The 17,552-nt window shown below is 50.4% G+C and overlaps 3 protein-coding genes across 3 annotated transcripts in view; 2 read left to right on the top strand and 1 right to left on the bottom strand.

The window, feature by feature from the left end:
* Positions 1-263: 263 nt before the first annotated feature.
* lin37 (lin-37 DREAM MuvB core complex component) lies at positions 264-5,212 on the top strand (the record flags this gene model as incomplete). The annotated part of the gene is made up of 7 exons (XM_043686852.1): positions 264-379; positions 1,895-1,924; positions 2,365-2,450; positions 2,955-3,121; positions 4,208-4,354; positions 4,565-4,638; positions 4,898-5,212. Coding segments are annotated over 7 exons (702 nt in total), but the record flags the coding sequence as incomplete, so codon positions are not given.
* Positions 5,213-8,066: 2,854 nt separating this feature from the next.
* LOC122548317 (bromodomain-containing protein 4A-like) lies at positions 8,067-14,529 on the bottom strand. Its single transcript, XM_043686848.1, has 2 exons — positions 14,344-14,529; positions 8,067-8,820 (listed from the first exon to the last, which is right to left on the bottom strand). Exons 1-2 carry the CDS (start codon positions 14,356-14,358, stop codon positions 8,275-8,277), a joined length of 561 nt encoding a protein of 186 aa, XP_043542783.1. The 5' UTR covers positions 14,359-14,529; the 3' UTR covers positions 8,067-8,274.
* A 63-nt stretch (positions 14,530-14,592) lies between these two features.
* LOC122548318 (rRNA 2'-O-methyltransferase fibrillarin-like) overlaps positions 14,593-17,552 on the top strand; it is an 18,792-nt gene continuing 15,832 nt past the window's right edge. Inside the window, exon 1 of the mRNA XM_043686849.1 lies at positions 14,593-14,653. Coding sequence (XP_043542784.1) covers positions 14,593-14,653 — 61 coding nt within the window. The remainder of the gene's footprint in view (positions 14,654-17,552) is intronic.

The raw sequence follows: 17,552 nt of genomic DNA on the forward strand, positions 1-17,552 counted from the left end.
CATGTCTCTCTCTGCTGGTTCAGTGTCTGTACTCACTACTGTTACTGACCAAGTCCCTCTCTGCTGCTTCAGTGTCTGTGTTCACTTCTGTAACTGACCATGTCTCTCTCTCTCTGCTGGTTCAGTGTCTGTGTTCACTCCAGTAACTGACCATGTCTCTCCCAGCTGGTTCAGTGTCTGTGCTCACTGCTGTAACTGACCATGTCTCTCTCTGCTGCGTCAGTGTCTGTGCTCACTACTGTAACTGACCATTTTTTACTCTCTCTGCTGGATCAGTGTCTGTGCTCACTACTGTAACTGACCATGTCTGTCTCTGCTTTTTCAGAGACCATGCTGATGATGAGATTGTGAAACCTGTGCTTTCCGATCTACAGAGCAAGTGAGTTTATGCTCGGCTGGGCTGTGGGAGCTCTCTTTCTGCAGGTTTCGGTGCGGACCCTCCTGACTGACACACACAATCTCACCTTGTGCTGGATTCTCTCCATCTGATAGAATCAGATTCCAATACTCAGGTGACCTTCGCTGACCACAGGGAGAGAATGAAGCATTTCAAGATGGAGGGAGAGAGAGAAAATGGGAGTTGGGGATGGAGGGAGAAAGAGCATCATAGAAATGTACAACTTGGAAACAGAACCTTCAGTCGAACTCTTGTATGTCAACCAGATAGTGTCTAAGTTAATCTAGTCCAGTTAGCCAGCACTTGACCTGTGTCCCTCTAAGGCAGGAATGGGTACTACAGACGCTGGAGATTAGAGTGAAGATTAGATTGGTGCTGGAAAAGCACAGCCAGTCAGGCAGCATCCGAGGAGCAGGAAAATCGACGGTTTGGGCAAAAGCCCTTCATCAGGATGCCTGAAACGTCAATTTTCCTGCTCCTTGGATGCTGCCTGACCTGTGTTTTTCCAGTATTGCTCTAACCCTGACCCATATCCCTCTTAAACCCTTCCTATTCATGTCCCCATCCAGTTGCCTTTTAAATGCTGTAATTGTACCAGCTCCACCACTTCCTTGGTGGTAGACGTATGGAATGAGCTGCCAGAGGAAGAGTTTGGAGGGATATGGGTTGGGTGATGTCAGGTGGGACTAGATTGGGTTGGGATATCTGATCAGTATCGATGAGTTGGGTCTGTTTCCATGCTGTACATCTCTAAGACTGTGTGAAGAAGTTGCCTCTTAGATCCCTTTTTATATCTTTCCCCTCTCATCTTAAGTCAGTGCCCTCTAGTTCTGGATTCCCCCACCCCAGGGAAAATAACTTGTCTATTTATCCTATTCATGTCCCTCAACTTCTATAAGGTCACCCCTCAGCCTCTGAAGCTCCAGCCCCAGCCTATTCAGCCTCTCCCTCTAGGTCAAAGAGAAAGGGGGTGAGGCTAACAGGAGTGAGAGAGAGGAGGGTAGTGAGATAAGTCAGGCTGGAGAGAGAGGAAGAATAGTGGGTTAGGATAAGGAGCGTAAGGCAGATGAGGGCAATAGGTGAGGGAATGAGAGATTGGCACTGGCGAGGGAGAGTGGGGTCAAGAGTGTGGTGCTGGAAAAGCACAGCAGGTCAGGCAGCATCTGAAGAGCAGGAGAATCGATATTTTGGGCATAAGCCCTACATCAGGAATGTGGTTTGTGGACAAGCCTCATTCCTGATGAAGGGCTCCGGTCTGAAATGTTGATTTTCCTGCTCCTCGGATGCTGTCTGATCTGCTGTGCTTTTCCAGCACCACACTCTCGACTCTTAACTCCCAGCATCTGCAGCCCTCACTCTGAGTGTGTGGGCTCTGGATGGAGAGGCAGAGAGGAATCCAGCTATCAGGGTAGCAATGTTAGAGAGAGAGAGAGAGGAGAGAGAGAAGTGAGGAGTGCAATTTGCTGCGTGTGATTCATCTGCTGTTCTATTTTACAGAGACTCCTCACCAGCAGCAGCAGGAAAAAGGTGAGATTGATACTGGCTGCTCTCTCTCAATTGGCCTCATTTATCACCTCATTAATCCCCTGTTCCTCCCTTGGCATCAGTTGAAACTTTATTGCTGAAACAGCACAGCAGGTCAGGCAGCATCCAGGGAACAGGAGATTCGACGTTTCGGGCACAGGCCCTTCTTCAGGGAAGAAGGGCCTGTGCCCGAAACGTCGAATCTCCTGTTCCCTGGATGCTGCCTGACCTGCTGTGCTGTTTGAGCAATAAAATTTCAACTTTGATCTCCAGCATCTGCAGACCTCACTTTCTCCTCCCTTACCCACCTCAGTCTGGTGACTTACCCCATCCCTCTCCTCTCCAAACTCTGTGTCTCGTCTCTCTCTCTTCCCTCCCCCTCCCCACCCCCCAAACCTCCTCTTTGTGCCTGATCAGCTTTTTTTTTTGGGTTGCTGTTCCAGGTCATCGACTCGGTTCCCACATCAAAGACGCAAGAAGAGGAAGGAAACTGATGATGCTGCTTATGAGGGAGCTCACCAGAGGCCAAGTACGCTTTAATCCGGAGCATCGAGTCTAGGGTGGAGTGAGATTTAATCTGGAGCAGGGAGACTGGGGCTGCAGTGGGAATTAATCTGGAGCAGGGAGACTGGGACAACAGGGGAATTAATCTGGAGCAGGGAGACTGGGAGTGAATGGGATTTAATCTGGAGCGTGTACCCAGTGTGAATTAAGGATGTCTGTAATTCAAGGCTGGAAAGAGATGTAATGCATTGTAATATGTAGGAGTTGACATGGTGATTGTTATTTGGGATTCTGTGTTGACAGGAAGAGAGAGGGAGGTAAAATGTGTTTTCACATGGGGCTGTGCTGGGATGGTGTGAAACGAGCTGGATGAGAGTGTGTCATTGATAGGGTTATGCTGGCTTGGCCTTAAATGAGGCGCTGTCATGGAGACATGCTGTCTTCAGATTCAGGTCTGTCAGGGAGAGAGGTTGTCTGCTGATGTTCTCTTGTCTCTCAGGGACTGAGATTTTGTGCTGTGTTTCTGCAGACGCCTATACCATGAAGCTGTTTGACCGGAGCGTTGATCTGGCTCAGTTTAATGAGAACACCCCTCTGTACCCCATCTGCCGATCCTGGATGAGGAACAAGCCCAGTCTCCGTGAGGGAGCTCGCAGCCCAACCCCCCAGCCACCAGTCGCACTCGAGGATGAGGAGGTGAGGGGGCACTCTCCCATCAATCACAGGTGTCTTCAGGATCTCTATCAGGGTAGATTAGGGTGCACCAGGACATGGGGAGTTCTGAAAGTCATGCAATAGAGTTCACTTTTCGATCTTTGTATGTGGCCATACGGATAATGCTTACTTAACCCAAGTTTTAGCTGCAGTCCACGTGCTGTAGGGTAGACCCACAATGTCTCTGAGGGAGGGAATCCCAGGATTCTGACCCAGGAAGGAACGGCCGATAGATTTCCAAGTCGGGATGGTGAGGGGCTCAGAGGGGAACTTGCGGGGGGGTGGGGGATGTTCCCTTGTCCTTCTAGATGGAAGTGGCCATGGGTTTGGAAGGTGCTGCCTCAGGGTCTTTGGTGAGTTTCTGCAGTGCATCTTGTAGCTGGTATACACTGCTGTTACTGAGCGTTGGTGGGGCGGGGGTGGGATGGCACACACTGCTGTTACTGAGGTTCGGTGGGGAGGGAGGGAGCGAGGGGATGTTTGTGGGTATGGGGCCAATCCAGCCGGGGGCTGCTTTGTCCCTGGATGGTGTCAAGCTTCTCGAGTGTTGTTGGAGCTGCCCCCGCCCAGGGGCAAGTGGGGAGTATTCCCTCACCCTCCTGCCTTGGGCCTTGTCGATGGTGGGACAGGCTTTGGGGGGAGTCAGGAGGGGAGTTACTCGCTGCAGGATTCCCAGCCTCTGACCAGCTCTTGGAGCCGCTGGGTTGATGTGGTGGGTCCTGGTGAGTTTCTGGTCAATGGTAACCCCCAGGATGTTGAGAGTGGGGGAGATTCTGTGATGGTAACACCATTGAATGTCAAGAGGCCAAAATGAGATCCTCTCTTACTAGAGATAGCTGATATTTGTGTGGCATGGTTACTTGCCACTTGTCAACCCAAGCCTGGATATTGTCCACATGGACACATTGCTTCAGTGTATGAGGAGTGGTGAATGGTGCTGAACTTGTGCAATCATCGGTGAACATCCCCAATTCGGATCATCTGATGGAGAGGAGGTCAGTGATGAGGAACACTGGAGTTTCCCCAGCATCTGTAAACCGAGCAGTGATTAGTTTTCTTTTTTGACAGGTTGCTGAGGTGATGAACGGAAAGTGTCAGGATATTTACAAACTGCCAGTGCCAACTCCCTGCTCACTGAACACACATGGCCATCCGATCAACCTCCGTGTTCCTTCACCACTGCCTCCCACTGAGAAACACCTTGATATCAGCATGGTAACCTATAGTCAGCTACATAGAAATTTCTCCACACGGTGACGGGAGGGGGGTCTGTGTCCGTGACTCCCCCACATGGTGACGGGACGGGGGTCTGTGTCTGTGATTTCCCCCCCCCCCCCCCACACGGTGACGGGACGGGGGTCTGTGTCTGTGATTCCCCCACACAATGACCGGGTTCCCTGTAACCTATCCTCTGTTCCCTTTCAGAGTCGCAGTAATGTCCCTGGGGTGCCCACGTTACTGTACAACCACATGGATCGCTGGAAGAAGATTCGACAGAGGTAAGCTGGAGTCCTCCTCAGCCAGAACTGTTCACTGCACACCTAAACAAACACATTCTCACCCTTCAATCTCAATGGACCCAAACCCCTTCCCGTTAACTCCGAGTCTCTACCATCCCAAGGACACACACCCTCCCTGTTCAATTCCACGGTGCGGAATTCTGTTGGATCCTGAACACTTTTACGATATGTATAACGGTGCAGTTGGATTCGATGTGAACAGTCCCCAATTGGAGTTGATGTTATTGCTGTTCTGTAGGTGGAGAGAGGCGTCTCACAGGAACCAGTATCGTTACAGAGACAGCATGAAGATCCTGAAGGAGATGTTTGAGCGTCAGTGAGTGCTCCCTGAGATGTGGATCCGGATACCCACTGCCGTTCCATGACCAGTTTATTGTAGATGGTAGTGTCTTTGTTTCCCTTCATCTCCCCAGTTCGAGCAACAGGGCCCTGGGGACTGCTGTGTTTCCTACTGGGCCCACATTGGAGATGGCCGAGGTCGTTGTGGTTCTGTTCGCCGAGCTGGGAATTTGTGTTGCAGATGTTCCGTCCCCTGTCTAGGTGACATCCTCAGTGCTTGGGAGCCTCTTGTGAAGTGCTTCTGTGATCTTTCCTCCGGCATTTATAGTGATTTGTATCTGCCGCTTCCTGTTGTCAGTTCCAACTGTCCGTTGCAGTGGTCGGTATATTGGGACCAGGTCGATGTGTTTGTTAGAATCTATGGATGAGTACCATGCCTCTAGGAATAGGAGTGTTGTCCCAGTCGAACTCATGTTGCCTGTCATCTGCGTTGTCTCATAGGACTTATAACAGCACACAAATCAACAGCCACTCTCAGACAACAACTCACCAGGACAAAGGACCCGATCCCCAGCATGAACAAAGCCAATGTAATGTACAAAATCCCCAGCAAGGACTGCACAAAACATTACATAAGACAAACAGGAAGACAGCTAACGATCCGCATCCATAAACACCAACTAGCCACGAAACGACACAACCAGCTATCCTTAGTAGCCACACACGCAGATGACAAGCAACATGAATTCGACTGGGACAACACTGCTATTATAGGACAAGCCAAACAGAGATCAGCCAGGGAATTCCTAGAGGCATAGCACTCATCCCCAGATTCAATCAATAAGCAATGGACCCAATATACCGACCACTGCAGCGGACGCGGCAGATACAAATCACTATAAATGCTGGAGGAAACATCACAGAAGCGCTTCACAGGAGGCTCCCAAGCACTGAGGATGTCACCTAGACAGGGGACGAAATGTCTCAACACAAATTCCCCGCTCGGCGAACAGAACCACAACCACGAGCACCTGAGCTACAAATCTTTTCCCAGACTCTGAATGGCCAAGGTTTGTTTTCAGTTCCGTTTTTGTCTCTCCACACAACCCCTTGGCTGAGAACTACCTCAGAGCCCACTGCTTCCTGGGGCTCAGGATAACTCCCAGCTTCTCCTCGTGGTGCCACCACATGACCTTGCTGTTTATGGGGAAGTAATCAACTTTACATATGTATGGATCCCTACGTGTACAGAGACATCCAGGAACATGTAGACTCACTGACGTTAAGAGTATTTATTGGATGTACATATGGATGATAATGGAAGAGTGTAGTTTGGATGGGCATCGGACTAATTTCACAGGTTGGCACAACATCGCAGGCCAAAGAGCCTGTGCGCTGTAATATTCTATCTTCATGTACACATCGGTCGCCACCGTAGTCTGTCAGGGAACTGTGTGGTGTCTACCTGTGTGCATTGATGTTTATGGCTAAACTGTCCAGGATTGGGCTATAGGCCATTGAGAGATTAATGAGGGGGGTTGCTACACTCCAGGCCCTCCAGCAGTAGGGTGGAAACAGAGCACCTGAAAGGACAGTACCTGCTTCCACAGTAACATTGTGAGCCAGGCCTGGAACACACCCAGGTGAGTCCGAATAAACACATCATTTGAACTAAGCACAGATAATTTCTGACTGGTCTCTCCAATCTATATTTACAAATGTAACATTTTCACAAGTGAAAATAAAATACTGCTTTCAATAAACTGCTTCATTTGTTTTGGTCTGTACAACATCATCTGAAATAAACAGCCAGTGCTCCACCTGCACTTAGCTGCAATGCTGTCCCTGGGTTACTGGCTGATACTCACAAATCTGACTGGAGACCACTGAAGCAATGAACTTACCGGGAGTGAGGTGTGCAGATGGCAATGTTTACTCGTGCAGTCGCTGAGAAATGTTCACTTCCTAACACTGTCCGCACTCTTTCCCCCGCCCCTGCCAACCATGTCTCACATACACATCCCACCAGAGACTTACCACACACAATCCCCTACCCCTCCCTGTGTCACACACACATAGTCACACGTTCTCTCAAATCAGATGGACTGGGTCCATTAGCAATGGCTGACAAGATATACAATCACCGGCAATTTTATATATTTTTAAAACAAAGTGTTAGGGGAAAAAAAAAGACATTTTAAAAGACAAATCTAAAATCCTGTACACATTAACCCATCCCCACCCTCCCCACCTCTTCAGACATTTCCCAATGATACCTCGAGACAGTCTTTGGTGCAATAAATTAAAAAAAGACAAAAGCTAATTGTCACTATGCTCTGAAATTAATGCTTTCTCCCATCTCTCCCAGAGTCTTTTTCTCAGATACAATCACAGACCATGTGTGTGGAATAGAGACCAGAGATGGCTGGATGCCGTTAATACTGAACACTACATTGTTATTCTAAGTCTTCCCCACTTTCCCCCACACCTCAAAATAGGAAGGAAGGGGAAAAACAGAGAATGTGACACTAAGCAGTCTCCAAACAAAAACCCAGAGAAGTCAAGATGTGTCACAGCAGGAACTCCCCGATCTCTCACGTGTACACCAAATTGATCCTTACAAAGGGACCAGTAGTCAGTGTAATGTGCAGGAAGAGGAATATATGCCACAGAGAGGTTCACAGAAAAGAGAGGCCATAGGAAGACTGAGTGGAAACAAGGGACAAACAGAAGGGCAAGTAGGAGGATAGGAAGAAGGGCAAGATGGAATGAGGGACAGAGAGAACATACAGACTCTGGCTGGATGGTTCCTGCCAACATGGACTTGGCTGATTACTCAGGAAGGGAACATGGACACGGAGGCGAAAGGATTCCAGAAGCTCGTCTTTCTTTCTTTACCACGTTAATCAAGTCACCTCACATCAGTATTTACAAAACAAGTGAAAGCTAACAATGGAGGCAGAGTGGTGGGACTGCGATAATGGGGGGGGGGGGGGGAGAGGAGGAGAAAGAAAGATTGGGAGGAGGGGGGTGAAGTGAGTGAGGGAGACGCAGAAGGAAACTGCTCCTGGAGACACAGAGATCAGAAGTCCACCATTACCTCAAGCTTATAAAAAACAAAACAGCCCTTTGAAGCTCTGGCACAGACTATTAAATAAATAAAACAATTTTACAATTACAGTTGAGCTCAGATTAGAAAGTTGCAGTGAAATACTCAGGGATCCACCCCGCTCCCACCCCTGACCCATGCAGCACTTGATCAACGTTATGGCTTTTATTAATTTCCGTCTGTATATAATATATAGATTTTTCCTTCCTTTCTGTGTCAAGTTATCATCAGGACGTGGCTGCGGAACTTTGTGGTGGGCAGACGCCCATCATGGGCGTGCTGTCTGGCTCGGGCCTGTAGCGATGCTGGTTCGGAGGCCTTGGTGGGCTCTCAGTGTCAGGGCCCTGGGGCACTGCAGGAGGGTAAAGGCCGTGCCCAGGTAAGGCGGTCCTAGTCCGAAGGTGCAAGCCTGAAGGTCCTCGCTGGGTGGAGTCCGGACTCTGGGGAGAGAGGAGGAGGAAGGCGGCGTGAGCTGAAGAGGCAGCCTCAGGTGCCAGGGTCGGGGAGCCAGGCAGCAGCTGGCGATGGTGTTGGTGGTGGTGATGGTAATGGCGCTGCTGTAGTGGCATTGGCACTCTGGCAGTCCCGTGGCGGTACAGGTGGTGCTCCTCGTTACCTTGGAGGTGCTGCTGCTGCTGTGGTGGTGGTGGTAGCCCAGTGACGGGGTGAGGGGGCAGTGCTGGGTACAGGCTGCTGCTGCTGCTGCTGCTGACTGGAGCGTGGCCACTGTTCCACAGCCACAGTGGATGGTGCACGGAAGGTGGCCGTGGAACCTGCAAACACAAAAACCAGCAACGTCAGAACTCACAAACCCCCTCCACCGACACACAGGCAGGTCCCCAGCACCAGGCAGCTCAGACTCACTGCCCTCAACTCAGGACCACAGCACGATCCAGAGTCTCTGCTCCCTGATCACTGTCCACACATCCCAGGTTACAGTCATTGAGTCCTACAGCACGGAAACAGGCCGGTCCAGGCCAGCCAAAACGACCAGCAATGCCAACCCCATTTCCCTGCACTTGGTCCATATCCTTCTAGGTCAAAAAGGGTAGTGCTGGAAAAGCACAACAGTCAAGCAGCATCCAAGAAGCAGGACAGTCCAGATTTCGGGTATTCCTGATGAAGGGCTTATGCCTGAAAAGTCAACTTTCCTGCTCCTCGGATGCTGCCTGACCTGCTGTGCTTTTCTAGCACCTTTTAGACTTTGACCCTAACATCTGCAGTCCTCACTTTCTCCCATATCCTTCTCATCCTTTGCTATCCATGGATTTGTCCAAATAACTTTTAAATGTTGTTAATGAACCCACCTCATTCCATATGCATCCCACCCTCTGTGTACAAACCATTGCCCTCAGGTTCCCTTTTACACTTTCCTCTCTCACCTTAAACTGACGCCCTCTAGTCCTTGAATTCCCAGCCCTGGGAAAAAGACAATGTATTCACCCTGTCACACTATTCACACAGAAATAAAAACATTATTGAGGAGAATACTGAGATACAGGCTATTAGACTAGACACGTTTAAGGTGCATTTGGAGGAGCTGTTAGCAATTCTGCAAAGTGTGAAAATAGATAAGTCCCCTGGGCCAGGTGGGATTTATCCTCGGATTCTCTGGGAAGCCTGGGAGGAGATTGCTGAGCCTTTGACTTTGATCTTTATGTCGTCATTGTCCACAAGAATAGTGCCAGAAGACTGGAGGATAGCAAATGTTCCCTTGTTCAAGAAGGAGATTAGAGACAACCCTGGTAATTATAGACCAGTGACCCTTACTTCAGTTGTGGGTAAAGTGTTGGAAATGGTTGTAAGAGATAGGATTTATAATCATCTAAAAGGAATAATTTGATAAGGGATAGTCAGCACAGTTTTGTGAAAGGTTTGTTATGCCTAACAAACCTTATTGGTCACCTTCTCAAAGTACTCAAACAGGTGGATGAGGGTAAAGTGGTTGATGTGGTGTATATGGATTTCTGTAAAGTGTTTGATAAGGTTCCCCACGGTAGGCTATTGCAGTAAATACGGAGGCATGGGATTGAGGGTGATTTAGTGGTTTGGATCAGAGATTGTCTTCTTTCAGCTAGCCAGAGGGTGGTGGTTGATGGGAAATGTTCATCCTGGAGTTCAGTTACTAGTGGGGTTCTGCAAGCATCTGTTTGGGGGCCACTGCTGTTTGTCATTTTTATAAATGAGGGCATAGAAGGATGGGTTAGTAAATTTGTGGAAGACACGTAGGTCAGTAGGGTTCTGGATAGTGCTGAAGGATATTGTAGGTTACAGTGAGACATAGATAAGCTGCAGATCTGGGCTGAGAGGTGGCAAATGAGAAGTTTCCAAATATAGAAAAGTGTGAGGTGACCCACTTTGGACGGAGTAACAGGAATACAGAGTACTCAGCTAATAGTAAAATTCTTGGTAGTGTAAATGGGCAGAGAGATCTCAGTGTCCATGTACATAGATCCCTGAAAGTTGCCACCCAGATGGATAGGGTCGTTAAGAAGGCGTACGGTGTGTTAGCTTTTATTGGTAGAGGGATTGAGTTTCGGAACCATGAGGTCATGCTGTAGCTGTACAAAACTCTGGTGCGGCCGCACTTGGAATATTGCGTACAGTTCTGGTCACCGCTATAGGAAGGATGTGGAAACTTTGGAAAGGGTGCAGAGGAGATTTACTGGGATGTTACCTGGTATGGAGGGAAGGTCTTATGAGGAAAGCTGAGGGACTTGAGGCTGCTTTTGTGAGAGAGAAGGTTGAGAGGTGGCTTAATAGAGACATACAGGATCATCAGAGGGTTAGATAGGATGGTCAGTGACAGCCTTTTTCCTTGGATGGCGATGGTTAGCATGAGAAGACATAGCTTTAAACTGAGGGGTGATAGATATAGGACAGATGAGAGAGAGGGGGGAAATCAGCCAGGGTTCCTGCTCCTGATCACTGTCCCTGGGTTAGAGAGAGAGAGGGGGGAAATCAGCCAGGGTTCCTGCTCCTGATCACTGTCCCTGGGTTAGAGAGAGAGAGGGGGGAAATCAGCCAGGGTTCCTGCTCCTGATCACTGTCCCTGGGTTAGAGAGAGAGAGGGGGGAAATCAGCCAGGGTTCCTGCTCCTGATCACTGTCCCTGGGTTAGAGAGAGAGAGGGGGGAAATCAGCCAGGGTTCCTGCTCCTGATCACTGTCCCTGGGTTAGAGAGAGAGAGGGGGGAAATCAGCCAGGGTTCCTGCTCCTGATCACTGTCCCTGGGTTAGAGAGAGAGAGGGGGGAAATCAGCCAGGGTTCCTGCTCCTGATCACTGTCCCTGGGTTAGAGAGAGAGAGGGGGGAAATCAGCCAGGGTTCCTGCTCCTGATCACTGTCCCTGGGTTAGAGAGAGAGAGGGGGGAAATCAGCCAGGGTTTCTGCTCCTGATCACTGTCCCTGAGAGAGAGAGAGAGAGGGGGTAAATCAGCCAGGGTTCCTGCTCCTGATCACTGCCCCTGGGTTAGAGAGAGAGAGGGGAGAAATCAGACAGGGTTCCTGCTCCTGGTCACTGTCCCTGGGTTAGAGAGAGAGAGAGAGAGAGGGGGGAAATCAGCCAGGGTTCCTGCTCCTGATCACTGTCCCTGGGTTAGAGAGAGAGAGAGGGGGGAAATCAGCCAGGGTTCCTGCTCCTGATCACTGTCCCTGGGTTAGAGAGAGAGAGAGGGGGGAAATCAGCCAGGGTTCCTGCTCCTGATCACTGCCCAGTGATCCCTGGGTTAGAGAGAGAGAGAGGGGGGAAATCAGCCAGGGTTTCTGCTCCTGATCACTGTCCCTGGGTTAGAGAAAGAGACAGAGAGAGGGGAATCAGCCAGGGATCCTGCTCCTGATCACTGTTCCTGGGTTAGAGAGAGAGAGGGAGAGAGGGGAAATCAGCCAGGGTTCCTGCTCCTGATCACTGTCCCTGGGTTAGAGAGAGAGAGAGAGGGGGGAAATCAGCCAGGGTTCCTACTCCTGATCACTGTCCCTGGGTTAGAGAGAGGGATCGGAAATCAGCCAGGGTTCCTGCTCCTGATCACTGTCCCTGGGTCAGAGGCAGAGAGAGGGAAATCAGCCAGGGATCCTGCTCCTGATCACTGTCCCTGGGTTAGAGAGAGAGGGAGGGGGGGGGAAATGAGCCAGGGTTCCTGCTCCTGATCACTGTCCCTGGGTTAGAGAGAGAAAGAGAGAAAGGGGAAATCAGCCAGGGATCCTGCTCCTGATCACTGTCCCTGGGTTAGAGAGAGAGAGAGAGAGAGAGAGAGGAAATCAGCCAGGGATCCTGCTCCTGATCACTGTCCCTGGGTTAGAGAGAGAGAGAGGGGAAATCAGCCAGGGTTCCTGCTCCTGATCACTGTCCCTGGGTTAGAGAGAGAGAGAGGGGAAATCAGCTAGGGATCCTGCTCCTGATCACTGCTCCAGTGATCCCTGGGTTAGAGAGAGAGGGGGGAAATCAGCCAGGGATCCTGCTCCTGATCACTGTCCAGTGACCCCTGGGTTAGATAGAGGGGGTATCCTGTATTTAACGTATGAGCATTGTCCAACGAGGGGTGTAATGGCTTGTCTTCTGGAATGGACGGAATGTAGTGATTCAGCCCTCCTGCCTGATCCCCTATTCAATCAGATCAAGGTTGAGCTGTACTGTAACTGGGTCCTGTTCTGGAATCTCCTCTCCTTCCACAGGATAGAAAGTTTATCAACTCCTCTGAATACTGCTAGAGATCTCAATGAGGGCATCATTTCACCTCAAGTGAAAAGCAGCAGGCAGGGTCAGTAAGTGCTAACTGCACTGGGTATGGAAAACTGCTGCCTGGCACCTGGCCCATAGCCAGCAGTGTACACCACAGACAATAGTGTGCTTGCAGGTTTGTGTGTCTGTCTCTGACTGTGTGTGGGTGCACGCCTGTCCAACGGGCTGCAATGGAGGCATTGACCCTCCAGATAGTGGAGGAAGGCAGGGAGCTGACTCTGTCACGAGTGCCCTCACAGCCCATGCACCCTGACCTGCTCGCTGTCCAATTTCACAGTGTCAAATCTGTCTTAAAGGTGGATGTGGCAGACACTTGGGGTAGCCACTGGTCCCGTTCTGGGGCTGAACGCCAGGGACTGGGGGAATGAACTGCAAAAACCTTCATCTGCAAGCTACATGCCGAGGATATTGTCTGATATTCGAGGAAGTTCGAGACGGGAGGGATGAGGCTCATTGCCCTGTTTGTGGTTGGTTCCCAGTGGATAGTGCATGTGTATTCCCACGGTGGGGGCTGACTGCCTTACCTCATGGGAACTGAGAGCATGCAGACTGGGTTGAAAGACTGAATGGAAAGCATTGCTTTTGAACGTTCCCAACTCAGCTGCAGAGACACTCCAAACCCTCTCTCCCCAAACACTGAGGGATGCAGCAAATCAAACACAGCCGCAGGAAGTTGGCCATCATGGCACACTGGGCACAGGGCGTAAGCCACTTCCCACAGCGTGAAGAGGAGGAGAAGGAGACAAATTTAACACACACACATGCACATATTCACACACATTCTCACACACACACATAGACACAGGAAGGCAGAAAGGTCAAGATCAGAGGGAAGGAGAGAGAGAGAGAAGGCAATCAAACAAGCAGGAACTAACACACATACATCTACATCCAGATAGAGAGACACGCACAAACATACGTACATCTAGATAGAGACACGCACAAACATGAAAATCTAGATAGAGAGACAATCACGCACACCAAACACATGAGTAAGAAAGACATGCACAAAGTGAGGGAGACAGACACACAGTAAGACAGAGACACTAATTAATGTAAGTCAGTTCACCAAAACGTACAGATAAGCAGACACACAGAATGAAGACAAACACAATTCAGAATCAGTGCATTTACACACAAGATGAAAAAAAAAGGATGTTCACTGGGATCCGGGACCCTGAAAAGATGTCTCCAATACTTTGTCTCTTCAAAATGTTCAACTCAAGAAAGACCTCAGTGCATTGTCTCTGCTTCCATTCAGATTCACGTCTGAGAGATAGCACCTGTGGGAAGGTAGGGAGAGTGGGAGGGAGGGCGGAAACTTGTGGAAGACGAGAATCGTTTGTCACAGGCTTCTCTGTTCTGCTCTGCTTCTGGCTCCAAGGGCATGTTGGAAACTGCTGGCAAGTCTTCACTGTGGCAGATATGCTGTGTGGCACTGAGGGCCAGGGATTGGTAAAGGGACCAGCTTGGCAATGGCCCATCAGCCACCCACTCAACCCCCGCCATGCACTGCTCGAAGGCTACATGATTGAGCCGAGAGGTTCGGAGATTCCGTACCTGTGGACTGTGCATTTCATAGTCTGTTTGAGCTTCGGTGCCATTGCAGTAGCGGCTGGTGTACCGTTGATTCGGGTTGTCACTTGAAGACCCACTGGAACCACCTGAGAGTAGGAACGGTGAATGGTTAGCAGAGGAGATGTCCAGGAGCAGGTACACATGGGGACAACAAGGGAGAGACAGGAGATAATAAAACAGGAAAATTCAGCACACACACACAGCACAAATATACAGCACATCCAGCCAACAATGGCACCACAAAAAAAGCAGGAAGTGAAAGAAAATGTTCAAGTGGCCAGGAAGGACAACCGTAATCCACTGTCAGGTCACTGTCAATCAACAATCTCAAAGGGAAACAAGTAACTCAATCAAAACTCAGCATTCAACTAAACAATAGGGGACCAGTGCAGTGTGACAACTATACAACCAAAGTACACAAGACGGAACACATCCAAACCACCAGACTATATACCAGTGTTATACAGGGACAGACCTGTCCCCGCCAGTACTGTACCCCAGTGTTATACAGGGACAGACCGGTCCCCACCAGTACTGTACCCCAGTGTTATATAGGGACAGATCTGTCCCCCACCAGTACTGTACCCCAGTGTTATACAGGGACAGACCTGTCCCCACCATTACCGTACCCCAGTGTTATACAGGGACAGATCTGTCCCCCACCAGTACTGTACCCCAGTGTTATACAGCGACAGACCTGTCCCCCACCAGTATTGTACCCCATTATAAAACAGGGACTGACCTGTCCCCACCAGTACTGTACCCCAGTGTTATACAGCAACAGACCTGTCCCCCACCAGTACTGTCCCCCATTGTAAAACAGGGACTGACCTGTCCCCACCAGTACTGTACCCCAGAGCTATACAGTGACAGACCTGTCCCCCACCAGCACTGCACCCCAGTGTTATACAGCGACAGACCTGTCCCCCACCAGTATTGTACACCAGTGTTACAAAGGGACAGACTCATCCCCACCAGTACAGTACCCCAGTGTTATACAGGGACAGACCTGTCCCCGCCAGTACTGTACCCCAGTGTTATACAGGGATAGACCTGTCCCCGCCATACTGTACCCCAGTGTTATACAGGGACAGACCCGTCCCCACCAGTACTGTACCCCAGTGTTATACAGCAACAGACCTGTCCCCCACCAGTACTGTACCCCATTGTAAAACAGGGACTGACCTGTCCCCACCAATACTGTACCCCAGTGTTATACAGTGAGAGACCCGTCCCCACCAGTACTGTACCCCAGAGCTATACAGTGACAGACCTGCCCCCACCAGCACTGTACCCCAGTGTTATACAGCGACAGACCCATCCCCACCAGTACAGTACCCCAGTGTTATACAGGGACAGACTGTCCCCACCAGTACTGTACCCCAGTGTTATACAGTGAGAGACACGTCCCCACCAGTACTGTACCCCAGTGTTATACAGCAACAGACCTGTCCCCACCAGTACTGTACCCCAGTGTTATACAAGGACAGACCCGTCCCCACCATTACTGTACCCCAGTGATATACAAGGACAGACCGGTCCCCACCAATACTGTAAGCAAGTGTTATACAGCGACAGACCGGTCTCCCACAAGTACTGTACCCCAGAGCTATACAGTGACAGACCTGCCCCCACCAGTACTGTACCCAAGTGTTAGACAGTGACAGACCTGTCCCCACCAGTACTGCACCCAAGTGTTATACAGCAACACACCTCTCCCCACCAGTACTGTACCCCAGTGTTATACAGCAACAGACCTGTCCCCCCACCAGTATTGTACTCCAGTGTTATGCAGGAACAGACCCGTCCCCACCAGTACTGCACCCCAGTGTTATACAGTGACAGACCTGCCCCCACCAGTACCGTACCCCAGTGTTATGCAGCGACAGACCTGTCCCCACCAGTACTGTACCCCTGTGTTATACAGCGACAGACCTGTCCCCCACCAGTATTGTACCCCAGTGTTATGCATGGAAAGACCCGTCCCCACCAGTACTGTACCCCAGTGTTATACAGGGACAGACCTGTCCTCACCAGTACTGTACCCCAGTGTTATACAGTGACAGACCTGTCCCCAGCAGTACTGTACCCCAGAGCTATACAGTGACAGACCTGTCCCCACCAGTACTGTAAGCAAGTGTTATTCAGCGACAGACCTGTCTCCCACCAGTACTGTAAGCAAGTGTTATACAGCGACAGACCTGTCTCCCACCAGTACTGTACCCCAGAGCTATACAGTGACAGACCTGCCCCCACCAGTACTGTACCCAAGTGTTATACAGCGACACACCTCTCCCCACCAGTACTGTACCCCAGTGTTATACAGCAACAGACCTGTACCCCCACCAGTATTGTACCCCAGTGTTATGCAGGGACAGACCCGTCCCCACAAGTACTGCACCCCAGTGTTATACAGTGAGAGACCCGTCCCCACCAGTACTGTACCCCAGAGCTATACAGTGACAGACCTGTCCCCCACCAGTACTGTACCCCAGTGTTATACAGCGACACACCTGTCCCCCACCAGTACTGTCCCCCAGTGTTATACAGGAACAGACCTGTCCCCACCATTACTGCACCCCAGTGTTATACAGTGAGACCCGTCCCCACCAGTACTGTACCCCAGAGCTATACAGTGACAGACCTGCCCCCTCCAGCACTGTACCCCAGTGTTATACAGCAACAGACCTGTCCCCCACCAGTATTGTACACCAGTGTTATAAAGGGACAGACCCGTCCCCACCAGTACTGTACCCCAGTGCTATACAGCGACAGACCTGTCCCCACCAGTACTGTACCCCAGTGTTATACAGTGACAGACCTGTCCCCACCAGTACTGTACCCCAGTGTTATACAGTGACAGACCTGTCCCCACCAGTACTGTACCCCAGTGTTATACAGTGACAGACCTGTCCCCACCAGTACTGTACCCCAGTGTTATACAGTGACAGACCTGTCCCCACCAGTACTGTACCCCAGTGTTATACAGTGACAGACCTGTCCCCACCAGTACTGTACCCCAGTGTTATACAGTGACAGACCTGTCCCCACCAGTACTGTACCCCAGTGTTATACAGTGACAGACCTGTCCCCACCAGTACTGTACCCCAGTGTTATACAGTGACAGACCTGTCCCCACCAGTACTGTACCCCAGTGCTATACAGCGACAGACCTGTCCCCACCAGTACTG

The sequence above is a fragment of the Chiloscyllium plagiosum genome, unplaced genomic scaffold (genome assembly GCF_004010195.1).
Source record: "Chiloscyllium plagiosum isolate BGI_BamShark_2017 unplaced genomic scaffold, ASM401019v2 scaf_58, whole genome shotgun sequence".
NCBI classification, from domain to species: Eukaryota; Metazoa; Chordata; class Chondrichthyes; order Orectolobiformes; family Hemiscylliidae; genus Chiloscyllium; species Chiloscyllium plagiosum.